Below are 23,549 nucleotides of genomic sequence, written 5' to 3' on the forward strand. Positions count from 1 at the left end.
GTTTATATTAACCCTACAGGAGACACCTTATCAAGAAAAATGAAACTTGCAAATGAAAAAATGAAAGAATTTCAAGCCTTTTTTAAATAAATTCTATTTCTACATTCTGTATTCTATATAAACCCTGTGCTTCAGAACAGGAAATCCATTGAGATGAAGGTACAAAGACTGTACATTCTGCTTTATGTGCATATTTTTCTGAGGTTTGACTTAAACATTTAAAAAAACCACAAAACAAACAAAACCTGAGTGACAAATGTTAAATGTGAGGAGAGAGACCCGGCCGACACTTCTAACAAAATAATACAAATGAACAAAGAGGACACAGAAAGTCAAACTGTCTCAAGTTGCTTTGGATGTTGTTGGCTGCAGAAGGAGAGAACGTCACTGTGTGAGAAGGTTTTGGTTGGTTTTCTCTTCACACTCAGCTGGTTAAGATGTTTCCTTCAGTCTGCTGCTGCAACTAAACACACTTTAAAGTCAAACTAACTGCTTTCAACAGAGCGTTTGGTGGAGGTTTGAAACCCTGATGTGAATCATTATCTGCTGCACGCTGACAGTAAATGAGAAGCCGAGCAGAAAGCTGATGTGATCTGATGTGTTCACTTTGTCTCCTGTGTGTTTCGCTCTGGATTCTCTCATGATGGACTCACCTGACATCAGTGACATCACACAGGTGTCATGTGTTGTATCAGCTGAGCTGGAAGTCAAACTGCAGCACCAACAGTCAGACATCAACACATCTGATTGTGTCCTTATAAGTGCAGTTTTAACACTTTGTTTCTGTCTTTTTCTTTTATTGTCACAAATCAAACAATAATTGTATTATTTGATTTTCAGTGTAGAGAGGGAGAGGTGCACTAAACTGACCAGAATATCATGAAAATGCTAATTATATTTGGGGGTCTGACATTCAAAATAAAACAGTGTAAAGTGTAAAAGTGTTATTGATACATTAGAAACTGATTTATTAGCATGAAACTGTCACATATAATAAATGAGTGAACATTCAGCAGAAACACATGTGCTTTAAATTCTGTCAAACATCAGATTTTTTCATAAAAACAGCAAAACAAAGATAAAACATTTGATTTCACTCAATAACTTTTTCTTTTATTCAGTTATTTTAACTCAAAAAGCAAATATTCTTAAAAGAAGCAATAACACATTTCAGCTGAATAAGTAGTTTATAGAATATAAAAGACAGTGAAGAAAAAAGATATTAACTCATCAAACATCTGGATGGATTTTTAAATGATTTGTTGATTCAACATTTATCCAGATGAGACCATAAAACTCTGGATTCATAAAAATATTTAAGTAAAAACAGTTACAGCTGTTCACATGAGAGAAGTTAATGATGATAAAATATAACTATATACAGATAATTATGTTACAAATGGTCCAATCAGATCTCCTCTCTGCTCTTCTTCTACTGGTCTTAATAAAGGTCTCACTACTTCCTGTTGTGGCACTGAGCATTGCTGCTGGATGTAAATCAGAAGCTGTGGAATCGACCAGTATGGACGTCATTCCTCGCCGTACTGGGCTGCAAAAACCTGGCTGAGACTGAGAGGAGAGATGAAACCAAAGATGATTTTCTTCTTCAGTGGTTTGTGGCTCCTTGGAGGTCCTACTCTGCTCCCTGGGCTCCTTCCTCTTCAGCCGGCTCTCCTTCAGCTCTGGAAACACCGAGGTTATAAGAATCCAGCTCAATGTTCTCCTGTGGGTCTGACTTCTGCCCCCTGCTGGCCTGGAGAGACATGACAACACAGATCTAAGTTACTGCATCACTCCTCTCTTCAGTTCAATATAAACAGGCTGAGTGCTTCATTTCAACCAGTCCTCTAAACAACAAACATGTGTTCAGTACCTTCAGGATGAAAAAGACGACAGCGACGACCAACAGCAGAGTCACCTGCAGGACGACCGGTCTGATGATATGAACTGTTGGATCTGACGAGACACATTCAGTCATCACATTAGATCACATGACATCATGAGTACAACAGCTCCCATCAAACAGAAACTTTAGTGACGTTAAATCTCCTAAAATCACTAAAGTGTGAAGCAGCTTGTTGATTATAAGTTCATCTGATCTCCTCTGTATGCTGATGATGTTGGACAAAAACAACTCATGTGTTTACAGCTGGTTTGAAAGAATGAATGAAAGTCTGCTGATTGTCTCCTTAAAGCTCCTGTCTGGTTGAAATGATTCAACTGATTGTTAACAATCAACATCTTTACATGCAGTTAAATCAAATGTGATCCTGGTGAAGCTCTGAGTTCTCCTGATGACATTCAGCTCATCATGTAAAGTCCTGTTTATTATCATTATAGTGCTTATCTGGCTTCACTGACTCGTTTGCTGTCTTTTACTTTTCACTACAACACAGTTGTTATGGTTCAATAACATTAAAGAAGCCGGGAAGGAAACAGTTTACAGTTCCTTCATCAGATTCTGCCTCAGCTCTCTGTAGGTCGCTGGGTCGGTCCTGCTGCCTGATGACTTTTTATCATTTTTACAAACATGGAAACAAAGTCAGTGTGACGTCTCAGTTCCACTGAGCTTCACACTCTGCTTCAGCTTACCTGTGACAGTGAGAGACAGCAGACGGCTCTCAGAGGAGAAGTTATGAGAAAAAACATAGACGCCATAAACACAGCTGTAGCTTCCTTGATGGGCGGGGTCTGCAGCAGGAAACAGGAAGTCAGCAGAGTGATTGACAGCTGGCTGGGTGTAGTTGTGTGCTGTGTTGGAGGAGGTGAAGGTGAGCTGGAAGGAGCCTCCTGGGTACTGAGGCTGGACAGAGCAGCTGATGGTGAAGTTGGAGCCCCGACGCACCTGAAACCCCTGCTGCTGGGCCTCGGAGACCCCGTCCATGGTAGAAGACACAGAGATGATTGGCTGAAGCAGCAGGTCTGTAAACACAGAGAGATGATGAATCCTTCTTCCTCTGTGAGGAGCTGAATGTTGTTTTCTCCTCATTTGTTTGTTCAAATTAAGGCCTTTTCTTGCTACACACAGACTACTCATGTGTGTACGACCCCTGTGACCACTAGAGGGCCCTGTTGCACCAACGTATTTCTTCTCTCCTCAAATATAAATTAACACCAAACGTCCTTTTGTGTTGATCTAAAATACAAACATTATTTAAGCTCATAATGGCTAAAATAAAATGTGTGTATAGATCAAAAAGCAGTTTTTAATCCGAGAGCTCTTTGTCTTACAAGCAGGGCTGTAGTGGAGGCTAAACGCACGTAAACGCCGTTTACCCACCTCTCAAATTCTGAAACAGTGTTTGAGCAAACTTTCCATCACTTTACAGCCGTTAGCTCAGACTGGCTTCCTACCACAGTTTCTGTTGGAGCTTCTAGGAGCGCTTGTTTTGTTTTCTGTTGGAACATTGTGTCCTTTTATGAGACACGGAGACGTCTGTTAGTGTTAACACGGACCAACAAACCACCACCCACTCCTGCTGCGCTGGTGTTAAAACAAACTAACCCTCTGTGCTGAAGCTAGCAGGCAGACTGGAGCTGCTTTCATGAGACAGACGAATGAATCAGAGTTCAGAGGATCATATATGACATTAACTGACATGTGCAGCATCAAATAATAATCTGTCAGACAAAAGACAACAAAGTAAGAAGCTAGAAAAACTCTTCAGTGAAGCAGAAGTTTTATAAATTGACATTAGTGTTGTTTAAGTGTCCAGTTTATCTGCTGCTGCTTTACATTACAGTAATGTTAATGTAGCTGATAGTTTGATAGCTTGACTGCTGATGTATTCACACTGTGTGTCGTTGGTCCACAATTACTGTAATTAACATCGTACAAGTTAAAGTTCTGCTTCATACTCTGTCAGACTCTTAAGAGGAAGCTTTTTACATTTCCAGACTGAGTGAAGGAATCAGGAGAGACGAGACAGAAGTGATGAAGAATCACAGGATGTAATGCCTGCAGGCCCGACCATTTATGAGAGGTGTCATTATTAGTTCATAAAATATTACACATCAGTAATTATAAGGTTATTAAAACAATTTTATTTAATTAGTTATTAAAATAATTTATGTGATTTTTAAAAAATATTTTGTTTGATTTCAGTTACTATCATAACCATAAACCCAGTATCTGGAGCTAGAACTGGATGTGTCTGCCTCACGCAGGACTCACATAGGACTCACGCAGGACTCACGCAGGACTCATGCAGGACTCTCGAAGGCCTCACGCAGGACTTACGCAGGACTCACGTAGGACTCACGCAGGACTCACGTAGGACTCACGCAGGACTCACGTAGGACTCGCGCAGGACTCGCGCAGGACTCGCATAGGACTCACGCAGGACTCACGCTGGACTCACGCGGGACTCGCATAGGACTCACGTAGGACTCACGCAGGACTCACGCAGGACTCACGCAGGACTCACGTAGGACTCACGCAGGACTCGCGCTGGACTCGCGCAGGACTCGCGCAGGACTCACGCAGGACTCGCATAGGACTCACGCAGGACTCATGCAGGACTCGCATAGGACTCACGTAGGACTCACGCAGGACTCGCGCTGGACTCGCGCAGGACTCGCGCAGGACTCACGCAGGACTCGCATAGGACTCACGCTGGACTCACGCAGAACTCACGCAGGACTCACGCTGGACTCACGCAGGACTCACGCAGGACTCACGCAGGACTCGCATAGGACTCACGCTGGACTCACGCAGGACTCACGCTGGACTCACGCTGGACTCACGCAGAACTCACGCTGGACTCACGCTGGACTCACGCAGGACTCACGCTGGACTCACGCTGGACTCACGTAGGACTCACGCTGGACTCACGCAGAACTCACGCAGGACTCACGCAGGACTCACGCAGGTCTCACGCTGGACTCACGTAGGACTCACGCTGGACTCGCGCAGGACTCGCGCAGGACTCGCATAGGACTCATCAGCTTCCTCACTAACGTTACTAGCGCTCCCTCTCTCCATTCACTCTCTAGCTCACTCGACCACAGCTGCTCTCTCTCTCTCTCTCTCTCTCTCGTCTTTTTTTAAAATGAGTCGGGAAGCCGACAGAAAAGTCTAACTTAACTTTATCGTTGTCAAACAAAGAGAAATGTCCTCCCCTTGTCCTAGTAACGTCTCTTTACTTGCTTATGGCAGAGTTTACAGCTCTGATCAGTCTGATCTCCGTCACGCCTCTGAATCCAGAACGCCGCTACGCTATGAAAAGCTCACACGGAGGCGGCTTTATGCCGGCTCACTGTAAAAAAGTAAAGGCAAAGGCGTCTTTATGGCTATAATGCGTTTCTCTGTATAGAAGAGGTGTGTGTGTGTGTGTGTGTGTGTGTGTGTGTGTGTGTGTGTGTGTAAGACCCCACAGTCCGCTACTGCCACTGACTATCACTGTGACAGAGGAAGGAAAATATTACTGTCATAGATGATGTCACTGATGGACTTACCTGAGCAGGTGAGCTCCACGATGGAGGAAGAGGAATCTGATGATGCACAGTCCCTCAGTGTAGATCCAGAATGAACACAGTAAGAACTGATCCACCATACAGATCTGACTGAGGCTTCATTTCTGCTTCCTGTTGAAACAGCAGAGCCACAGTCCAGATCTCTGCAGGCTGCTGCTGCTTCCTTCAGGGTCCAGTAAAAGTCACTCACTGGTCTCCACTCTGATTGTTTCACCTCCAGTGTACCTGCACAGCGACTGGCTCCTCCCACCAACCTGATGGTCTGAGGCTCTGAACAGAAACAAGAGAGTCATCAGTAAAAGAATAAAGTGAGTTTCATTAGAACAGAAATGAAGCCAAATCAAAGCTGCAGCTCCTCTTCTACCTGAGCAGGTGAGTCCAACAGCTTTGCCAGGTGAACAGGTGCTTCTAGCTGAGTCTGATCTTCCACAGTCCAGGAGAGCAGATTCATGGCCTCCACACTGGAACTCTTTGGTCCACATCGGAGCCTCCACTTCTCCATAGAGCGCCCCCTGGAGGACTGAAGGAGCCCCACAGCCGAGCTCCTTACAGACCACCTCTGCATCCTGCTGGTCAAAGTCAGCTTCATACACTGAGGACCACGACTGCTCAGACTTCACCTCCAGTCTGCCTGAACACAGACTAGTCCCATTCACCAGCCTGACAGAGTCTGGAGAGAGAGAACCATCATTAGTGTGGGTGACCTCAGTAACTGTTGGAAACACAGCACTAAAACTGACAGATAGTTTCTGTTATAAACACTAAATGCTGATTCATCTAGAAGTCAAACTGTTGTCTTGATTTGGCTTTAAGTTTGAGGAAATGAGTTCCTCTTAAGTCAGTTGAGTTGTTTAGTTATATTACAAACATGGATCTATATTAAGGAGCATATAGACGGTGTGGCTGAGGTAAGGTAGGGTTTACTCAAGCTTTTTTTTACCACTACAGCCCTGCTCACAACAAACCAGTTTCACAATCATCATCAGATTCTCACATGTTGACGTACTGACGTTGATGGCTGAGTCGGTCAAGTCTGACAGTCTGACAGTGACATCACTAGATCAAGGACAACGTTTACACACATATTTGATGCACTGTCACTATGGTTTGCAAAAGGACTTATCCTTCAGTGATGATGATGATGATAACTGAAAGTCTTCTGTTTTAATCTTCATAGTGATAATTGTGTGTAATTTGTTATTTCTTTGTAGTTCATTTGCACCTTTAGTTTCATTAGGCCCTAAAAATAATACTGTAGTTGTCTGATTTGGGATCAGACTCGATCTTGCTGGTGTCACTTTATTACACTCAATTTTACGTTTATTCTTGTTCATCAATTTATAGTTTATTCAAAACATTTTGATCAAAATATTTTGTTTATAGTTTGGATGTTTGTTTTGATCTTGATGTTAATGCAGCTAAATTCCTTAAATGAAGTTTTTTATGAGTAAAAAGTAGAATTTGTTGTCATATATATGCAGATGGAATATGATGCAGATTTGGTTTGAGTAGAAACGGCTTTGGTTGAAATAAATGAACGTTGATCAGTGAGAGGTGATCACACAACACAGAGAACTCCTATATTCATGTGTAATACAGAGGAGTCAGAGAGCAGAGGAGGAAACAGATTAACATCCTCAGCTGCCTTCAGATCAGACAGAAAACAGCTGATCAACATGTTAATAAGACATTCATACAACACTGCACGCACAATAGTTTCCATCAGAAACAAGTAGTGAACACAACACTGACATATCATCAGCTTTTAACTTGATATATTGAACTTGTTAGCAAACAGTTGCTTATTTGTTCAGGCAGCAAACAACAAGTATATTAATTAGTAATGTAGTTGTTGCTTGTAAGGTGGATGTGACTGAGCTGCTCAGGAGAACTGCAGGGTGTGTGAGTGAACCACAGCAGGTTGCTTAAAGCTGCAGGTTGTCTCAGTTTGAAGCAATGAGCCTCCAGGAACAAGCTAACTTCTCTACCCTTTAGGATGCCGTCGTCCTGGATAAGTTTACAGTTCAGTCCAATGGAAACCAGCGACCAGAGGAGGTCCGTCAGGACCTTCAGGACCTTCTCTGCAGGCCCGACCGTTTATGAGAGGTGTCATTATTAGTTCATAAAATATTACACATCAGTAATTATAAGGTTATTAAAACAATTTTATTTAATTAGTTATTAAAATAATTTATGTGATTTTTAAAAAATATTTAGTTTGATTTCAGTTACTATCATAACCATAAACCCAGTATCTGGAGCTAGAACTGGATGTGTCTGCCTCACGCAGGCCTCACGCAGGACTCACGCAGGACTCACGTAGGACTCACGCAGGACTCGCGCAGGCCTCACGCAGGACTCAAGCGGGACTCACGTAGGACTCACGTAGGACTCACGCAGGACTCACGCAGGACTCACATAGGACTCACGCAGGACTCACGTAGGACTCACGCAGGACTCAAGCAGGACTCACATAGGACTCACGCGGGACTCACGCGGCACTCACGCAGGACTCACGCAGGACTCACGCAGGACTCATGCAGGACTCACGTAGGACTCACGCAGGACTCGCGCAGGCCTCACGCAGGACTCAAGCGGGACTCACGTAGGACTCACGTAGGACTCACGCAGGACTCACGCAGGACTCACATAGGACTCACGCAGGACTCACGTAGGACTCACGCAGGACTCAAGCAGGACTCACATAGGACTCACGCGGGACTCACGCGGCACTCACGCAGGACTCATGCAGGACTCACGCAGGACTCACATAGGACTCATGCAGGACTCACGTAGGACTCACGCAGGACTCACGCAGGACTCACATAGGACTCACGCGGGACTCACGCGGCACTCACGCAGGCCTAACGCAGGACTCACATAGGACTCGCGGGACTCACGCGGGACTCACGCAGGACTCATGTAGGACTCACATAGGACTCACGCAGGTCTCACGCAGGACTTACGTAGGACTCACGTGGGACTCACGCAGGACTCATGCAGTACTCACGCAGGACTCACATAGGACTCACGCGGGACTCACGCGGCACTCACGCAGGCCTAACGCGGGACTCACGCGGGACTCACGCGGGACTCACACAGGACTCATGCAGGACTCACGCAGGACTCACATAGGACTCATGCAGGACTCACGTAGGACTCACGCAGGACTCACGCAGGACTCACATAGGACTCACGCGGGACTCACACGGGACTCATGTAGGACTCACATAGGACTCACGCAGGTCTCACGCAGGACTTACGTAGGACTCACATAGGACTCACGCAGGTCTCACGCAGGACTTACGTAGGACTCACTTAGGACTCACGCGGGACTCACGTAGGACTCACGTGGTACTCACACAGGACTCAAGCAGGACTCACGCGGGACTCACGTAGGACTCATGCAGGACTCACGCAGGACTCACGTAGGACTCACGCAGGCAGGCATTGCAGAAAGGAATGGAGGATGGATTTTGTTTTCCAGTGACTGGTGAGTCCTGCTGTATTAATTATCTATAGAGGTGATTAAGATTGTTGTTGGTAATGCTCGACTTTGCTGCTGTGAGAAATATGGCCTAATTTCTATCTTTCAGAAAATCTTTCCTTTATTGTCTTTTTGTTGAGCAACATGAGTGAACGTTTACCATCGGAAGACCGGGTTGGCAGTTTAGCTAATGCATGTGTGGGAGAAATAACCAGGTTAGCATAGTTTCAGCTTGTTGAGCCGGTGCTTTGAGTACATTTGTTAACAGGTGTCAGAAGGTGATTTTGTAATGGACTTATTCTTAATGACGTAGTTTTTATATTGTTTAGATGTTAGTTGTTGGTGATGAGTGCACTTCAGCCTCTTTTACACAGCCCGTTCAAAGCGGGAATACTGCGCCTGTAATCCGCCTCGCTGTTCTGTGTGACAGCCGGCACGGCGGGACCGGGAGCTGACGCTGTTGTTTAGCCCGTATTCAGACCACATCAGGCGGTGCGGCGTACAGCTGCAGGGTTGAGGAGGTGTGCGGGGATGCAGGTGCGTTTGTGCTTTGGAAAGTAACCATTGTGAAACAATCAGAAAATAACGTTTTAATGATCTGATTCATCAGCTTCCTCACTAACGTTACTAGCGCTCCCTCTCTCCATTCACTCTCTAGCTCACTCGACCACAGCTGCTCTCTCTCTCTCTCTCTCTCTCTCGTCTTTTTTAAAATGTGTCGGGAAGCCGACAGAAAAGTCTAACTTAACTTTAACGTTGTCAAACAAAGAGAAATGTCCTCCCCTCGTCCTAGTAACATCTCTTTACTTGCTTATGGCAGAGTTTACAGCTCTGATCAGTCTGATCTCCGTCACGCCTCTGAATCCAGAACGCTGCTACGCTATGAAAAGCTCACACGGAGGCGGCTTTATGCCGGCTCACTGTAAAAAAGTAAAGGCAAAGGCGTCTTTATGGCTATAATGCGTTTCTCTGTATAGAAGAGGTGTGTGTGTGTGTGTGTGTGTGTGTGTGCAAGACCCCACAGTCCGCTACTGCCACTGACTATCACTGTGACAGAGGAAGGAAAATATTACTGTCATAGATGATGTCACTGATGGACTTACCTGAGCAGGTGAGCTCCACGATGGAGGAAGAGGAAGATGATGATGCACAGTCCCTCAGTGCAGATCCAGAATGAAAACAGTCAGGATTGATCCACCATACAGATCTGACTGAGGCTTCATTTCTGCTTCCTGTTGAAACAGCAGAGCCACAGTCCAGATCTCTGCAGGCTGCAGCTGCTTCCTTCAGGGTCCAGTAAAAGTCACTCACTGGTCTCCACTCTGATCGTTTCACCTCCAGTGTACCTGCACAGCGACTGGCTCCTCCCACCAACCTGATGGTCTGAGGCTCTGAACAGAAACAAGAGAGTCATCAGTAAAAGAATAAAGTGAGTTTCATTAGAACAGAAATGAAGCCAAATCAAAGCTGCAGCTCCTCTTCTACCTGAGCAGGTGAGTCCAACAGCTTTGCCAGGTGAACAGGTGCTTCTAGCTGAGTCTGATCTTCCACAGTCCAGGAGAGCAGATTCATGGCCTCCACACTGGAACTCTTTGGTCCACATCGGAGCCTCCACTTCTCCATAGAGCGCCCCCTGGAGGACTGAAGGAGCCCCACAGCCGAGCTCCCTACAGACCACCTCTGCATCCTGCTGGTCAAAGTCAGCTTCACACACTGAGGACCACGACTGCTCAGACTTCACCTCCAGTCTGCCTGAACACAGACTAGTCCCATTCACCAGCCTGACAGAGTCTGGAGAGAGAGAACCATCATTAGTTTGGGGAATATTTACCTGCAACATTCATATCAATAAAGCTTTTTAGAAAATGAAAGTAAGAACTGATAAAGAGAGAGAGCACATTCATACCTGACTCAAGTCTTTATTTACAGAAAATATTTCAAGCTATTTGTAGGATTTGAACTTGTCTTACTCAGGCTCCATCTTGTGGGAGCATTGTGGGAAAGAGAAACACATAGAAGCAGCCCAGACGTCAGGTGATGGAGACACATGAACACATTAAAGCAGGAGGCAGAACAAACTGGTAAAGTCTGACTTCCACCTGTATGTAGATGAATTACTGTTCTGAAAATATCTTTAAAAGCACAAACTGTTATCCAACTGTAAACTAAAGGACATCCTAACAAACAAAAGTCAAAGCACAAGATTAAAACCTGCTATAAAAGGACTAACAGATCTTTGAATACAGGCACTAACACTACACAACAACTCTATTAACATGATGATTTCTACAGCTGTTAAAAGGTGGGTGACCTCAGTAACTGTTGGAAACACAGCACTAAAACTGACAGATAGTTTCTGTTATAAACACTAAATGTTGATTCATCTAGAAGTCAAACTGTTGTCTTGATTTGGCTTTAAGTTTGAGGAAATGAGTTCCTCTTAAGTCAGTTGAGTTGTTTAGTTATATTACAAACATGGATCTATATTAAGGAGCATATAGACGGTGTGGCTGAAGTAAGGTAGGGTTTACTCAAGCTTTTTTTACCACTACAGCCCTGCTCACAACAAACCAGTTTCACAGTCATCATCAGATTCTCACATGTTGACGTACTGACGTTGATGGCTGAGTCGGTCAAGTCTGACAGTCTGACAGTGACATCACTAGATCAAGGACAACGTTTACACACATATTTGATGCACTGTCACTATGGTTTGCAAAAGGACTTATCCTTCAGTGATGATGATGATGATAACTGAAAGTCTTCTGTTTTAATCTTCATAGTGATAATTGTGTGTAATTTGTTATTTCTTTGTAGTTCATTTGCACCTTTAGTTTCATTAGGCCCTAAAAATAATACTGTAGTTGTCTGATTTGGGATCAGACTTGATCTTGCTGGTGTCACTTTATTACACTCAATTTTACGTTTATTCTTGTTCATCAATTTATAGTTTATTCAAAACATTTTGATCAAAATATTTTGTTTATAGTTTGGATGTTTGTTTTGATCTTGATGTTAATGCAGCTAAATTCCTTAAATGAAGTTTTTTATGAGTAAAAAGTAGAATTTGTTGTCATATATATGCAGATGGAATATGATGCAGATTTGGTTTGAGTAGAAACGGCTTTGGTTGAAATAAATGAACGTTGATCAGTGAGAGGTGATCACACAACACAGAGAACTCCTACATTCATGTGTAATACAGAGGAGTCAGAGAGCAGAGGAGGAAACAGATTAACATCCTCAGCTGCCTTCAGATCAGACAGAAAACAGCTGATCAACATGTTAATAAGACATTCATACAACACTGCACGCACAATAGTTTCCATCAGAAACAAGTAGTGAACACAACACTGACATATCATCAGCTTTTAACTTGATATATTGAACTTGTTAGCAAACAGTTGCTTATTTGTTTAGGCAGCAAGCAACAAGTATATGAATTAGTAATGTAGTTGTTGCTTGTAAGGTGGATGTGACTGAGCTGCTCAGGAGAACTGCAGGGTGTGTGAGTGAACCACAGCAGGTTGCTTAAAGCTGCAGATTGTCTCAGTTTGAAGCAATGAGCCTCCAGGAACAAGCTAACTTTTCTACCCTTTAGGATGCCGTCGTCCTGGATAAGTTTACAGTTCAGTCCAATGGAAACCAGCGACCAGAGGAGGTCCGTCAGGACCTTCAGGACCTTCTCTGCAGGCCCGACCGTTTATGAGAGGTGTCATTATTAGTTCATAAAATATTACAAATCAGTAATTATAAGGTTATTAAAACAATTTTATTTAATTAGTCATTAAAATAATTTATGTGATTTTTAAAAAATATTTAGTTTGATTTCAGTTACTATCATAACCATAAACCCAGTATCTGGAGCTAGAACTGGATGTGTCTGCCTCACGCAGGACTCACGCAGGACTCACGCAGGACTCACGCTGGACTCACGTAGGACTCACGCAGGACTCACGCAGGACTCACGCAGGACTCACGCAGGACTTACGTAGGACTCACGCAGGACTCACGTAGGACTCACGTAGGACTCATGCAGGACTCACGCAGGACTCAAGCAGGACTCACGTAGGACTTACGTAGGACTCACGCAGGACTCATGTAGGACTCACGTAGGACTCACGCAGGACTCACGCAGGACTCAAGCAGGACTCACGTAGGACTCACGCAGGACTCAAGCAGGACTCACGTAGGACTCACATAGGACTCACGCAGGACTCACGCAGGCCTAACGCAGGAATCACGCAGGACTCACGCAGGCCTCACGCGGGACTCACGCAGGACTCACACAGGACTTACATAGGACTCACGCAGGACTCACGTAGGCCTCATGCAGGACTCACACAGGCCTCATTCAGGACTCACGCGGGACTCACACAGGACTTACATAGGACTCACGCAGGACTCACGCAGGACTCACGTAGGAGTCACGCAGGACTCACATAGGACTCACGCAGGACTCACGCAGGACTCACGTAGGCCTCATGCAGGACTCACACAGGCCTCATTCAGGACTCACGCGGGACTCACGCAGGACTTACGTAAGACTCACGTGGGACTCACGCAGAACTCACGCAGGACTCACGCGGGACTTGCATAGGACTCACGCAGGACTCACGCAGGACTCACGCAGGACTCACGTAGGCCTCATGCAGGACTCACACAGGCTTCATTCAGGAGTCACGCGGGACTCACGCAGGACTCACGCGGGACTTGCGTAGGATTCGCGCAGGACTCACGCAGGACTTACGTAGGACTCACGTAGGCCTCATGCAGGACTCACACAGGCCTCATTCAGGACTCACGCGGGACTCACGCAGGACTTACGTAGGACTCACGCAGGACTCACGTAGGCCTCATGCAGGACTCACACAGGCCTCATTTAGGACTCACGTGGGACTCACGCAGGACTCATGCTGGACTCGCGTAGGAGTCACGCAGGACTCACACAGGACTCACGCAGGACTCACGCGGGACTCACGTAGGACTCACGTGGTACTCACACAGGACTCAAGCAGGACTCACGCAGGACTCACGTAGGACTCACGCAGGCAGGCATTGCAGAAAGGAACGGAGGATGGATTTTGTTTTCCAGTGACTGGTGAGTCCTGCTGTATTAATTATCTATAGAGGTGATTAAGATTGTTGTTGGTAATGCTGGACTTTGCTGCTGTGAGAAATATGGCCTAATTTCTATCTTTCAGAAAATCTTTCCTTTATTGTCTTTTTGTTGAGCAACATGAGTTTAGCTAATGCATGTGTGGGAGAAATAACCAGGTTAGCATAGTTTCAGCTTGTTGAGCCGGTGCTTTGAGTACATTTGTTAACAGGTGTCAGAAGGTGATTTTGTAATGGACTTATTCTTAATGACGTAGTTTTATATTGTTTAGATGTTAGTTGTTGGTGATGAGTGCACTTCAGCCTCTTTTACACAGCCCGTTCAAAGCGGGAATACTGCGCCTGCAATCCGCCTCGCTGTTCTGTGTGACAGCCGGCACGGCGGGACCGGGAGCTGACGCTGTTGTTTAGCCCGTATTCAGACCACATCAGGCGGTGCGGCGTACAGCTGCAGGGTTGAGGAGGTGTGCGGGGATGCAGGTGTGTTTGTGCTTTGGAAAGTAACCGTTGTGAAACAATCAGAAAATAACGTTTTAATGATCCGATTCATCAGCTTCCTCACTAACGTTACTAGCGCTCCCTCTCTCCATTCACTCTCTAGCTCACTCGACCACAGCTGCTCTCTCTCTCTCTCTCTCTCTCTCTCTCTCTCTCGTCTTTTTTTAAAATGTGTCGGGAAGCCGACAGAAAAGTCTAACTTAACTTTAACGTTGTCAAACAAAGAGAAATGTCCTCCCCTCGACCTAGTAACATCTCTTTACTTGCTTATGGCAGAGTTTACAGCTCTGATCAGTCTGATCTCCGTCACGCCTCTGAATCCAGAACGCCGCTACGCTATGAAAAGCTCACACGGAGGCGGCTTTATGCCGGCTCACTGTAAAAAAGTAAAGGCAAAGGCGTCTTTATGGCTAGAATGCGTTTCTCTGTATAGAAGAGGTGTGTGTGTGTGTGTGTGTGTGTGTGTGCAAGACCCCACAGTCCGCTACTGCCACTGACTATCACTGTGACAGAGGAAGGAAAATATTACTGTCATAGATGATGTCACTGATGGACTTACCTGAGCAGGTGAGCTCCACGATGGAGGAAGAGGAAGATGATGATGCACAGTCCCTCAGTGTAGATCCAGACTGAACACAGTAAGGATAGATCCTCCATACAGATCTGTGTGAGGATTCATTTCTGCTTCCTGTTGAAACAGCAGAGCCACAGTCCAGAACTCTGCAGGCTGCTGCTGCTGCCTTCAGGGTCCAGTAATAGCCATCCACTGGTCTCCACTCTCCCTTTTTCACCTCCAGTGTACCTGCACAGCGACTGGCTCCTCCCACCAACCTGACAGGCTCTGAACAGAAACAAGAGAGTCATCAGTAAAAGAATAAAGTGAGATTCATTAGAACAGAAATGAGGCCAAATCAAAGCTGCAGCTCCTCTTCTACCTGAGCAGGTGAGTCCAACAGCTTTGCCAGGTGAGCAGGTGCTTCTAGCTGAGTCTGATCTTCCACAGTCCAGGAGAGCAGACTCACGGCCTCCACACTGGAACTCTTTGGTCCACATCGGAGCCTCCACTTCTCCATAGAGCGCCCCCTGGAGGACTGAAGGAGCCCCACAGCCGAGCTCCCTACAGACCACCTCTGCATCCTGCTGGTCAAAGTCAGCTTCACACACTGAGGACCACGACTGCTCAGACTTCACCTCCAGTCTGCCTGAACACAGACTAGTCCCATTCACCAGCCTGACAGAGTCTGGAGAGAGAGAACCATCATTAGTTTGGGGAATATTTACCTGCAACATTCATATCAATAAAGATTTTTCTGAATTTGAAAGTAAGAACTGATAAAGAGAGAGAGCACATTCATACCTGACTCAAGTCTTTATTTATAGAAAATATTTCAAGCTATTTGTAGGATTTGAACTTGTCTTGCTCAGGCTCCATCTTGTGGGAGCATGAAGAACGACACTGTGGTGGACAGCAATGCATGATACCAGAAATAAAGATGTACAACTTTAAAAGGAGGCGTCTCTCTGTTATAAGGTAGTCACGCCCCCTCATAACTCTGTTCACAGGAGAATAATGGATGAAGCTACAGCTAATCTGAATTAGACTCCTCCTGTTTTCCTCTGTCAGATTATTGCTTTCAGCAGTAGCAGCTCATGCTATCAGACCTCAGCTCAGACTACAGTGAACTGTAATTGTTAATGCTGGTCTGAGGTAGGGATGCCCCCTGAAACCTGGTTCTGACTTGGATCCAGTATTAAACAGTTAAAAACCTGAGATATTTTTAAGGTCAGTTCTTTTATCAGTACCTGAAGAAAACAAGGAGTGAGATTATTGGACGGTAAAATCTGGTTTTGGGTTCTGCTCGTTTCAAGCAGTATCAATAAAGAACTGGACTGATGAGTATTGATGAGAGTAGTAGTATTGATAAAATCCTAAAGAAACTGATCACTAGTCTGAAGTCAGTACATCTGATCATCATGTTGACACTGAGCTGACAGAGAGCAGCAAACTGGTCTGTTTACACTGTTAATGTGAATGATTAAATATCATATACATACAGTATATTGTAACTCAAAACTACTACTACTCCTGCTTTCTCTTGTAGTGTGACATGTAGACCCCCTGTGTTTTTTTACACTTCAAGTCTATTTCTGCTGCATTTAGTGAAGCGTAATCTGCACAGACGGCTGTAAACATCCTGCTGTATATGTGTTTTAGGGATATATGATATTGGATGTTTTGCCAATATCTGGTATTATATGTACAAATGTTTTTCCAGCTGGCTGAGGAGACTATTACACATGCAATCATAGATTCTACTAAGTATGATTAAGAAAGACGATATATGAAGGAAGAACCAAGGAAGACTGGAGTTCAGGAGCTCAGCATTTAAAAAATTAAAGCATTAATGAACCTGCCAAGTGGGAGCAGCAGTAGTGTTCTTAGAGTTTATTAGACAGACAGGATTAATGTGCAGGATTTAATCTTTGGTCCACAGTCTGAAGCAGAGGGTGGCAGTAATGCACCTAATATGCTGGTTGCCACCTGCTGTTATAAACCAAAAAGAAGTAGAAGAAAAAATGTTTTCCAACAGAGTGGTACATCCTGTCAGCCGAGGTGTTTCCTATCTGTGCAGCTGAACACAGCAGCTCCTCCTGGACTGTTTCACCCTGACGGTCCCGGTGTTTCCTCCGCAGGCTCCACTTCACTCAGCTGCCTGACAGACCTGCTGCTTCTTCCAACCTGAATAACTAACCGGGGCTCGGTGCTCCGGTTGGATCCAAACGGAGAGTCGGGGCTAGCTGGGAGGCTAGCGTGTTAGCTGCAGCATGATTGGAGGGAAGCACAGCCAGCGAGCCTCCACTAGTAATAAAAAATGATGGAGTTATATGAAAAGGTTGGATGGTCGTCACTGGCATCTAGAAGGCAGCAGCAGACTGTGTCTTCATTTATAAGGCCTTGCTTTCTTTGCCGAGTTATTTAACATCTTTAGTTGAGCTCAGAGCTGAAAACCATGACACCAGATCAGAGAGAAGTTTAGCTTTAAAAGTTCCTAATGCAAGCTCTGAACTGGGGAAGACTGGTTTCCAGTTTCCTTACTACTGGAATGAACTTCAACACAGTTTACTGTGCACTCACATCCAAAGATTCATAAGTGACAAAAGCAGCTGGCAGTGGTTCATTTCCAATGAAAGCTGGAGACGAAGGGCTTCAGACGCCTTGGCAGCAGCGAGCAGCGCGATGTCAGCACCAAGAGCTACAAGCTGAAGTTCAGCAGAGTTTAACTTTATGCAAATAAGCAGCAACCAACTCAGATCAGGATTTGATTTTCTACTCACAGCAACCGCTGCACTAAAGTTTGTAGCAAACATTTTTTACTACTGTATTAATATTAGGCTATTTCTACAATTATTGTTCTAGATGTATTCTATAACGAGCCTATAATGCTTTATTCCACAGGATACTCAGCCAACAATGTGGTTTTGAAAGTAAAACAGCATTTTTATTTTTTAAATAACAGAAATATACTAAACACATTTTTCTTCCTAAATGATACAAAACGAACAGCCGGCGACCAGAGCGCCCCCTGCCGATGACTGCTAGAGGGCTGCAGTGAACAGCCAGCGAACAGCCGGTGACCAGAGCGCCCCCTGCTGATGACTGCTAGAGGGCTGCAGTGAGCAGCCAGTGACCAGAGCGCCCCCTGCAGATGACTGCTAGAAGGATGCAGTGAGCAGCCAGTGACCAGAGCGCCCCCTGCAGATGACCGCTAGAGGGCTGCAGTGAGCAACCAGCGACCAGAGCGCCCCCTGCCGATGACCGCTAGAGGGCTGCAGTGAACAGCCAGTGACCAGAGCGCCCCCTGCCGATGACCGCTAGAGGGCTGCAGTGAGCAGCCAGTGACCAGAGCGCCCCCTGCTGATGACCGCTAGAAGGCTGCAGTGAGCAGCCAGTGACCAGAGCGCCCCCTGCAGATGACTGCTAGAGGGCTGCAGTGAGCAGCCAGCGACCAGAGCGCCCCCTGCTGATGACTGCTAGAGGGCTGCAGTGAACAGCCAGCGACCAGAGCGCCCCCTGCTGATGACTGCTAGAGGGCTGCAGTGAGCAGCCAGCGACCAGAGCGCCCCCTGCAGATGACTGCTAGAAGGCTGCAGTGAGCAGCCAGCGACCAGAGCGCCCCCTGCTGATGACTGCTAGAAGGCTGCAGTGAGCAGCCAGCGACCAGAGCGCCCCCTGCTGATGACTGCTAGAGGGCTGCAGTGAGCAGCCAGCGACCAGAGCGCCCCCTGCTGATGACCGCTAGAGGGCTGCAGTGAGCAGCCAGCGACCAGAGCGCCCCCTGCAGATGACTGCTAGAAGGCTGCAGTGAGCAGCCAGCGACCAGAGCGCCCCCTGCTGATGACTGCTAGAGGGCTGCAGTGAGCAGCCAGTGACCAGAGCGCCCCCTGCAGATGACTGCTAGAAGGCTGCAGTGAGCAGCCAGCGACCAGAGCGCCCCCTGCTGATGACTGCTAGAAGGCTGCAGTGAGCAGCCAGCGACCAGAGCGCCCCCTGCTGATGACTGCTAGAGGGCTGCAGTGAGCAGCCAGCGACCAGAGCGCCCCCTGCTGATGACCGCTAGAGGGCTGCAGTGAGCAGCCAGCGACCAGAGCGCCCCCTGCAGATGACTGCTAGAAGGCTGCAGTGAGCAGCCAGCGACCAGAGCGCCCCCTGCTGATGACTGCTAGAGGGCTGCAGTGAGCAGCCAGCGACCAGAGCGCCCCCTGCAGATGACTGCTAGAGGGCTGCAGTGAGCAGCCAGCGACCAGAGCGCCCCCTGCTGATGACTGCTAGAAGGCTGCAGTGAGCAGCCAGTGACCAGAGCGCCCCCTGCTGATGACTGCTAGAGGGCTGCAGTGAGCAGCCAGCGACCAGAGCGCCCCCTGCTGATGACTGCTAGAGGGCTGCAGTGAACAGCCAGCGACCAGAGCGCCCCCTGCTGATGACTGCTAGAAGGATGCAGTGAGCAGCCAGTGACCAGAGCGTCCCCTGCCGATGACCGCTAGAGGGCTGCAGTGAGCAGCTGGTGACCAGAGCGCCCCCTGCTGATGACCGCTAGAGGGCTGCAGTGAGCAGCTGGTGACCAGAGTGCCCCCTGCCAATGCTCATCAATCTCTTGGTGTGAGCAGTTAAAGTTAGAGACACTTTTAGTTTTACTAGCTGCTGTTTTTTCATCATATTTGTGACTGTTTTACGTCGTGTGTCTGTCAGTATGTATGATGATTATTTTGTGACTGTGATGTGAATGAACTGTCGTATTGTGATCCTGTGTATATGTAACCTGTTCTCAGGTCTCTCTTGCAAAACAGACTCAGATGTCTGTAAGAGCCATAATTGACTGTAAGTAGAACTGAGTTTTGTTATATTTCATGTTATTGCAAGGAAGAGAATATATTTATTACCACATGAATTATATTTGTTTATTGAAATTAGTAATTTGTTTGAATAGTGAGCTCATATTGAGACGTGGTTACTGCACATGGGCAGAAGGTTACAAAGTTCACGCTTGCTTTAAGAAACGACACTTACGTTAGAAGAAAGTCAGAAGAAAGTTAAGAGTTGAACTAATCAGGTTTTTGACCGTGTAAACGTATGAACTGTGTTAATGTAACAGAACAACAGGTTGGATATTACCAAGTTCTCCATTTGAGAGAAGCTCAGTCGGATTTCTTTTGGATGGTCAAAAGATGAATGAACGGATCTCTGCCCTTCTGTGGAGTTGTGGATTATTAACAACTATGTGAATACGTGTCAACAAGTTCTCCCTGGCTGGCTTTCTAAAGGCTTTATAAAAACACTGGATTTCACCCCCATAATCTCAATGAGATTCCTGAATAAATAAAGCTTCATAATAAATATACATTGTTGGTTTTATAGATGAATTTTCTGATCTTTTCTCTGTTATCATACCTGAGTCTGACAATATTCTGATAGATTAAATAAAGAACTAACCAGCAGTAAGATAACTTTATATCTAACTGTAAGAATCCAAAATGTTTAACAGCTTTTAAAACTTGATATCTAAAGATTAATTCTGACACCAGCAGATCAGTGTGGTGTTAACATGTATCACTGTTTGATGATAACAGACTCTTTGCCTACCTGAGCTGTAGCTGTTGACACTGTTACAGAGGTTGATGGTGAGGTTGGCAACGATGTCCAGGAGGAACGAGGAGTCGATGACACTGAACATGTGAATTTCATCAGGATCTGAGGCGATGGTCCTCAGCTGAGTCTCGTTTACATTCTTTACACCTGAGAGAAAAATGTTAAAACTGAACCATAAAAACTTAAAATAAGAAAACAATTTGGTTGGAAAAGTAATAAAATTATTGTTTCCTGCTGCTTCCTGCTCCTTAATTAAACCTTAATTGACAGAACGTGCTGATGGTTGTGCATTTTTAATCCCATTAAACAGAAATCATATGTCCTTCATTATCACTACCAAAGCACACCACATATTTAGATTTACTTTCTTCCTTGTGAGCAGCAGATTGGTTTAATTCATTTCAGCCCACTATTAAAAGACTTGATTTAATAATGTAAGACATTAACTGATATAAACTATAAATGCAGTCATACACATCATCTTAAGAGTCTTACTAACTAACGCTTTCATTGTAGCAAAATATCATGTTTAATTCATGTTAATGTCACGTTATTCTTTCATGGTAAAATAATGTAGTTTCAGAGTTGCAGAGAGAAAGTCAATCACCAATAGTGTAGATCTCAATGCCGTCGTCTCTCAGGTGCTGTGAGGGGCGGGATACGTCGTCCCGAGACTTTCCATCAGTAATCAGGATGAGAATATTTTGGGAGTCTGAACGCATTCCCATACTGGGTTGAAAGAACTCATATTGGATGCGACTCAGAGCTCCTCCTGTATGACAGAAATAAAGAGGCTTTAAAAGATACAGAGACTTTATTTCATGTGTTGCTTGTTCCAGACATAAAGGTCCCGTTACTTTGTTCATAGACTGTTAGGTGACTGACAGCTGCAGCACTTCAACACCTGTGTAACAAAATATCTGGTTCTTTGATAAAAAGTCAAAGCTAGAAGCCTGTAGACATAAAAACTGAGAGAGAAGTTAACTACGACTCCCAAGATGCATTTCAGTCAGAAACATCCAATCACAGAGCTTCAAATTCTATTGTGAGACTTTTATTTGTATTATTATAATTATTATAATCACTATCACTATAACAGCATCAGCAGTCTGTGATATATAACATTATACCATGATACTATAACAATAATGTTATATCACAATCAGCTCAGCATCTGTTCCTGTAGAAAAGAAGAAACTTAGTATAAAATGGTTCATGTCTGCAAGTTTCCAAGATACACACTGAGCAGTTTAATGACTATACAGCTGGATGATAGAGACTTACACACTGTTATCACCACGGTTACGTGTTGTCATCACATTTTCTTTCCCAGAATCCTCAGTCACACTGTGTGTGTGTGTGAGTGTGTGTGTGTGTGTGTGTGTGTGTGTGAGTGTGTGTGTGAGTGTGTGAGTGTGTGTGTGAGTGTGTATGTGTGTGTGTGTGTGTGTGTGTGTGTGTGTGTGTGAGTGAGTGTGTGTGTGTGTGTGTGTGTGTGTGTGTGATTTGAGCTAATCGAGTAACTTGAATAAAGCTTTTGAATATTAGATTAAAATCAAATTGAAACTTGAAAGTGAATCCAGACCTTGTATATTCAGAAAGGTGGTTTTCAAAGTCAAACCTTTCAGTGCAATAAATTCAGTGATATTTAACAACATTAAAGCATTCAGTAGTGATAAAATGTCAAAATGTGATATTCAGTTGCTGATATAATTCAAATTATTATTGCAATAATTGGCTTCCATAGTTGTGCATTGTTGTCCTGACAGATCCTGTGAAATGATGTTGGGGAATAATTTCAAAGCCTGTGGTGCATCTATGGCTGGTATATCAGCTTCTGAACATAAAAGTTCCCACACTGTGTGTGACACTGAAGTTACAGACTTTTAGTTGTTAAAGCCAGTGGTCTGGGAAGACAAAATGGACGTGTTAACTGTCGTCTTAAGACGTACAAATTAGACATATTAATGTGAACTTCAAATTAGACGTTTTGATCCATATGGCTTGCCGTACTTAGCCTGTTCACTGATGCATGGAGCAGGTTAGGACATCTTAACAGGGAAAAACTAAAACAATCTCATGTTTGCTTGTTTGCATCCTGTCCGGTTAGGAATCATGTAACAGAGCTGAGAGAACAAAGTTAGCATCACACATAGAGCCACAATGGCCACATTTATGGGAAATATATCAGGTTCAAATAAACCAGAATTTTCCTTTAATATTTCTGGAATCACCATAAATGAAAATACTTTTTACTAATTTTATCTGAAGTCTGTTCTGAAGATGTTATTTGTTAGCAGAGACACAGTTTTCTTCATCAGTCAAGAGACTGAATTTCATTCACAAATTGCTGGATATATTCAATATATTCTTATTACTATAAATACTTCAAGTGAAAATATGGATCACTAACAGCTTCACTTTCCACCGCTGACAGACCTAAATACAGAAAGTAAATATATGTGGATCTAATCAGAGTCTCTGCCTCAGTCCCTCACAGTGTAAAGCTGGTGTGGATCAGACAGTCTGCTGTTAAATTACCTATGAAGTAGTAGTCTCCTCCTCTCTTTGGCAGGTTGGCTACGGCCTTCAGCAGGGATTGTTTGGTCTGGTGGGTGTTCAGGTACCAGTCGGTCACTGAGAAAAATCCATTGCACTGAACCAGACCTGCAGAAAACACACAGAAATGTGTGAAACTGACACACTGACCCAGCTTTTGATTTTAAATGATAATGAGAATAACAATGAGAATAATGATAATTGTTGTTTTACAAGCTGAATCATAATTACTATGAGTTATAAATGTGTGTTTCAGTAGATGAAGCA

The 23,549-nt window shown here is 44.9% G+C and overlaps 1 protein-coding gene and 1 long non-coding RNA gene across 2 annotated transcripts; one reads left to right on the forward strand and one right to left on the reverse strand.

Annotated features, from left to right (window-relative positions):
• Positions 1-12,431: 12,431 nt before the first annotated feature.
• Positions 12,432-12,916, forward strand: LOC122985078. The gene is made up of 3 exons (XR_006404015.1): positions 12,432-12,470; positions 12,564-12,674; positions 12,797-12,916. It is a non-coding gene; the product is annotated as an uncharacterized LOC122985078 (long non-coding RNA).
• A 7,153-nt stretch (positions 12,917-20,069) lies between these two features.
• On the reverse strand, positions 20,070-21,445 carry LOC122986307 (collagen alpha-1(XII) chain-like). The gene is made up of 2 exons (XM_044357511.1): positions 21,331-21,445; positions 20,070-20,870 (listed from the first exon to the last, which is right to left on the reverse strand). Exons 1-2 carry the CDS (start codon positions 21,443-21,445, stop codon positions 20,644-20,646), a joined length of 342 nt encoding a protein of 113 aa, XP_044213446.1. The 3' UTR covers positions 20,070-20,643.
• Positions 21,446-23,549: the final 2,104 nt, after the last annotated feature.

The sequence above is a fragment of the Thunnus albacares genome, chromosome 7 (genome assembly GCF_914725855.1).
Source record: "Thunnus albacares chromosome 7, fThuAlb1.1, whole genome shotgun sequence".
NCBI classification, from domain to species: domain Eukaryota; kingdom Metazoa; phylum Chordata; class Actinopteri; order Scombriformes; family Scombridae; genus Thunnus; species Thunnus albacares.

Coding starts and splice junctions, on each gene's coding strand:
- LOC122986307 (XM_044357511.1), bottom strand. CDS start 21,445: ATGCGTTCAGACTCCCAAAATATTCTCATCCTGATTACTGATGGAAAG. Junction 20,871..21,330: donor CATTGAGATCTACACTATTG/GTGATTGACTTT, acceptor TTTTTCTCTCAG/GTGTAAAGAATGTAAACGAG.